This window comes from Macrobrachium nipponense, chromosome 33 (genome assembly GCF_015104395.2).
Source record: "Macrobrachium nipponense isolate FS-2020 chromosome 33, ASM1510439v2, whole genome shotgun sequence".
Classification (NCBI taxonomy): domain Eukaryota; kingdom Metazoa; phylum Arthropoda; class Malacostraca; order Decapoda; family Palaemonidae; genus Macrobrachium; species Macrobrachium nipponense.
This window is the reverse complement of record NC_087219.1, coordinates 9,396,810-9,401,809: the sequence shown is the minus strand read 5'-3', so window position 1 is coordinate 9,401,809 and position 5,000 is coordinate 9,396,810. Positions and strand designations below refer to the sequence as shown.

At 38.1% G+C, this 5,000-nt stretch overlaps 1 protein-coding gene across 1 annotated transcript in view; it reads right to left on the bottom strand.

Annotated features, from left to right (window-relative positions):
* LOC135202936 (uncharacterized) overlaps positions 1 to 5,000 on the bottom strand; it is a 28,942-nt gene that overhangs the window by 4,775 nt on the left and 19,167 nt on the right. Inside the window, exon 7 of the mRNA XM_064232410.1 lies at positions 1,943 to 2,187. Coding sequence (XP_064088480.1) covers positions 1,943 to 2,187 — 245 coding nt within the window. The remainder of the gene's footprint in view (positions 1 to 1,942; positions 2,188 to 5,000) is intronic.

Genomic DNA, 5,000 nt, shown 5'->3' with positions numbered 1-5,000 from the left:
CATCTTTGATGAAATACAGTCCCTGTATTTATGTTTGATCAAAACATTTCGTTAGTAATGACGAACATTTTAACATGTATTTCAACTTTCGTTCAATCAGGGAGTAAGCCTTAAAACTACTTTGTTGTTGTTCTTGTTCTTGCTGGGGGGGGGGGGGGGCGAAAAAAGATCTATGGGAGAGCCTAAAAAGGTCTGTAAAAGGTGTTTCGCGTTAAGTTAAAGATACAGGAATTTTAGGTAAGATATTTATGATTTATTTATTAGAATGAAAATGTAAAGAACAAATGATGTGCATGTTAAACCGTGCAGAACAATTATTTCTGATAAAATATAGCATATTTATTTAAATTTGCTTTGGTGAAACAACTCTCTACTTGACCGTAGATTTGAACACGTTATAACTTACGTTAAAAGTTTGGAATATAATATTTACAACTTATGCGTGAGGGGAAAATCTTGCACGCGTCCCTAGTAAGCTGGAGGCCGAATCACACCTTTTTTACTATATGTCCTTCACAAATTCAGAAGGGGGTACTAGAGGAGTATTTTCTACACTCACACGCACATAAATACACACACAACACACACACACACACACACACACATATATATATATATATATATATATATATATATATATATATATATATAATATATATATATATATATGTATGTATGTATGTGTGTGTGTGTATGTGTGTTTGAGTTAGTATATGTGTGTAGACTTTTTTGGCAACTCTAACTGAGTTAAGAATGACGCACGCAATAAAAGCTATTAGGCATAACGAGGCAAAAACAATTCGTACTTAAAACATTACAATGGACATATGAAATTATCTTAATTCCATTACACTAATTAAAACGTAATTCGTGTTCGGGCTTTTTATGGAAATAAATTCCGAAGTTGCGCTTTTAGTTTTTTTTTTTCCGCAAAAGACTCGGCGTCACTTCAGATTGAAATGAAATTATCTCATTTTAAATACTGGACTGATTTGCATTTTCTCTTTGAACTGATGCTACTGACCGGAAGCTACACGCTTGCATTGATAATACAGACCGGAAGCTACACACTTCCATTGATACTACTGACCTCAACCTACACACTTGTATTGATACTACAGACTGCTAGCTACACACTTGCATTGATATTTTACACCGCAAACTACACACTTGCATTGATACTTTAGACCGCAAACTACACACTTTAATTGATACTACAGACTGCAAGGCACACACTTGCATTGATGCTACTGACCGGAGGCTACACACTTGCATTGATACTACTGACCACAAGCTACACACTTGTATTGATAATACTGATCACAAGGTACACACTTGCATTGATAGTACTGCAACCTACACACTTGCATTGATACTTTAGATCACAAGCTACACACTTGCATTGATAATACAAATCACAAGCTACACACTTGCATTGATAATACTAAGCACAAGCTACACACTTGCATTGATAATACTATTCACAAGCTACACACTTGCATTGATACTACTGACTGCAAGCTACACATTTGCATTGCTACTACAGACTGCTAGCTACACACTTGCATTGATACTTTAGACCACAACCTACACACTTCCATTGATACTTTAGACCACAAGTTACACACTTTCATCGATACTACAGACCGTAACGCACACACCACATTGATACTGCTGACCGCAAGCTACACACTTGCATTGATAATACTGACCGCAAGCTACACACTTGCATTGATATTACTGACCGCAAGCTACACACTTGCTGGATATTACTACCGCAAAGCTACACTTGCATTGATATTACTGACCGCAAGCTACACACTTGCATTGATATTACTGACCGCAAGCTACACACTTGCATCGATATTACTGACAGCAAGCTACACACCTGCATTGACACAACTGAAAGCAAGCTACACACTTTCATCTCCCTTGATCTCACCTTGCGAGGCTGTGAGTAGATCGGGTCCGCACTGCTGCTGTTGCTGCTGTTTCTGTTGCTGCTGCTGTTGTTGTTGTTGTTGCTGCTGCTGCTGCTGCTGTTGCTGAGGCGTTTTCTGCTGCGATTGCTGTCCTGAGGTCTGCTGGGCCTCCGAAGACGCTGTGAGGCTCGGGTCGGTTCTCTCATCTGCTTTCCCACAGGATTTGTACCCGACTTCGCCTCCCGCGTTGGAGCCTTCCCGTAAGCTATGGGGGAAGGAGAGGAAATTCATTATACTGTTTTTTTCATTGTCTGATTTTTTTTGCCCGCGTGTTTCGTGTGTCTGTACGTCACGTCATGCAGTTTCTTCTGCCTTTTAGTGTGTCGTGGAGTTTTCTGTCGTTTCTGACTAATTTTTGTCCCTTTTTTTCGTATAAAAAATTATGTTTTTTGTCAGTCCAGTAGACTGATGTGTCAAATAGCTTTTTCCTTCTGCTCTGTCTGATTTTCCGCTCTAGTGCTCGTGTGTGTGTGTGTGCGTTGTTGTTGTTAACTTTGGTAAACCAGTGAGAATTTCCTTCTTTATTTTTTTTTCTCTAACTGCTTACTGACATAAATGTGTGTTTGTTTAAGTTAGGAGAACCGAAGTGTCAAGGAATTTTTCGTCTTTTATTTCTGCCTGGCGTTTTGTTGTTTTGTGTATGTAGTATGAGCGAGTTTCGCAAACCAACCTTTCAATGAGTCTTCCTTTTTCTTCACTGTCTGATATTTTTTTTCTTGTTCAGTCATCTGTGTGTCATTTTTCCGTCTGGTTGCTTGCGGATTTGTGTTATGTGATTTTGGTCAACCAAAATCTGTAAAAGTTTCAGCTTTTTCTTTGTTTGTGTGCTTATTTGTAGGAGTTTGGTGATCCGAAATGTTCAACGAGTTCATTGTCTTTTTTCTTTTGTGTTTAATTTACTGTGTGTGTGTGTGTGTGTGTGTGTGTGTGTGTGTGCGTTCTTGTGAGGTTGGTGAATCGTTGTTAAGGGGTTTTCTGCGTGTTTTTCTTCAATTTGGTGCTTGTGTGTTTTTTTTTATACTTTTCTGGCTTATTTCTGTCTGCACGTGTTGATTTTTTAATTGATAAGCGGTCAGAACCTATCTGAATTCCGCCTGTTGTGTGTGTGTGTGAAAGACTCCTGTCTTTTCTCTTCCTGATTTTCTGCTGTTCTGAATTGTCATGCACTTTTCTCTCTCTCTCTCTCTCTCTCTCTCTCTCTCTCTCTCTCTCTCTCTCTATGTTTGATTTTCTGTCTCTTGTGTTTTGTGTGTATGTGTCTGTGTGTGTGAGTCCATCCGGATATGAATGATGAAGTAGAAGCCAGGAGTGTTCTGTTTTTTATTTTATTTTTATTTTATTTTTTTCATGAATATCCATCATTTATTGTGCTCATGTGCACCGACATTATTAGTCCTGGGGTTGGAAATACGGTTAAGAGGCGTTCTGTCTCCTTCCACCCTTTTAATTCATGTGTATGGATGCTTGTGCTAATTGTATCTCCCTATCCGGGTTTTACATCTCGTTTCTCCGAGTCACACTAGTCCATATGCTTATCTCTCTCTCTCTCTCTCTCTCTCTCTCTCTCTCTCTCTCTCTCTCTCTCTCACTTAATCTTATAAAAAAAGACTCAGACGGTGTTAGGATAGCATCTTTCATAACTCCTCTCTCTCTCTCTCTCTCTCTCTCTCTCTCTCTCTCTCTCTCTCTCTCTCTCCAACCTTGGAAAAATATATAGATAAAATATTTAGAGAGCATCTTCCATTACGGTGTCCCCACACCCCTCTCTCTCTCTCTCTCTCTTAACCTTAGAAAAATAGATCTGGACAAAGTGTTGGGAAAGTATCCCCCATACCCCCCCCCCTCTCTCTCTCTCTCTCTCTCTCTCTCTCTCTCTCTCCACAACTCTGCCTCCACGTCCCAATAAATGTTTTTTTTTTTTTGTTAACCGGATTACAATAAGAAACAGACGGACAAGATTTAGAGGGATTTATTTCATCCTATTTCCCCTGAATGCTGCAACATCCTTTTTTTCTCTCTCTTTTATTTATTTTTTTATTGCTGTGGGAATCGTATAATAATTGACAGCTTATTTATGAGATGTTCATTCAGAGAGAGAGAGAGAGAGAGAGAGAGAGAGAGAGTAATATGCTACTTAGAAAAATAAAAAGGGTAGCATAGGCACATACAGAGAAATATTTCACACAAAAATCTGAATGAAACAAGATGGGCAGCACCGGGTTCCCACGCAGTGTAGCACGCGCCATCAATCTTGTATATTTCCGGCGAAATCACTTTGCTCAGACTGGCGTTAAAGTATATGAAAAATACACCGATTCCTCCCACAACAACCCAACAACCCTCCCGCCACAGCCCCATCCACCTCAAAAAATAAAAAAAAGAATCAGAAAAAAAAATAAACTTCAAACATAAGTTTTGTAAACTTTGATCATAAATTCCTGGCCTTCTATAAGCCCCAGGACAAAGATGAAAATCACTTAGGCCAAAGTTTTGGGAATTTTTACTTTTCCTCGACCTAAAATTAAAGGACCCTTTTTTGGGAGGAATTACTGAGGTTCGACGAACTTGTCATTTTATACAAATTAATCATGAATATGTGTCAGAATGTTTCTCATATATTTATATAACTTTCAGTCCACGAATGTTAATTATATCAGCCTCTTTCCCTAAGAGTAGTTATGCAATTCAGATAGAAATAAATGATAATATAAAAGGCGACTTCAATTAAACCACGACTTTGATAAGTGATTCATAACTTACTGTCATTATCATAATTACCCTAAAGGGATTCATTTGCCCCGTATCAGTGCCACATCTCCAAATGAATAACTATTCAATAGAAATGGTTACTTTACTTTGATAGTTAAAAAGAATATATATTTTTTTCACCTTAATCATGATGAATTACAGCGCCAAAGATTAAAAGGTAATTAAAGTTTTTTCGACTAAATAGCAATCATGCCCCTAATGTGATTTCCAGGACCCATTTTTTTAGAGATTACCTTTCCAGGTGAATAA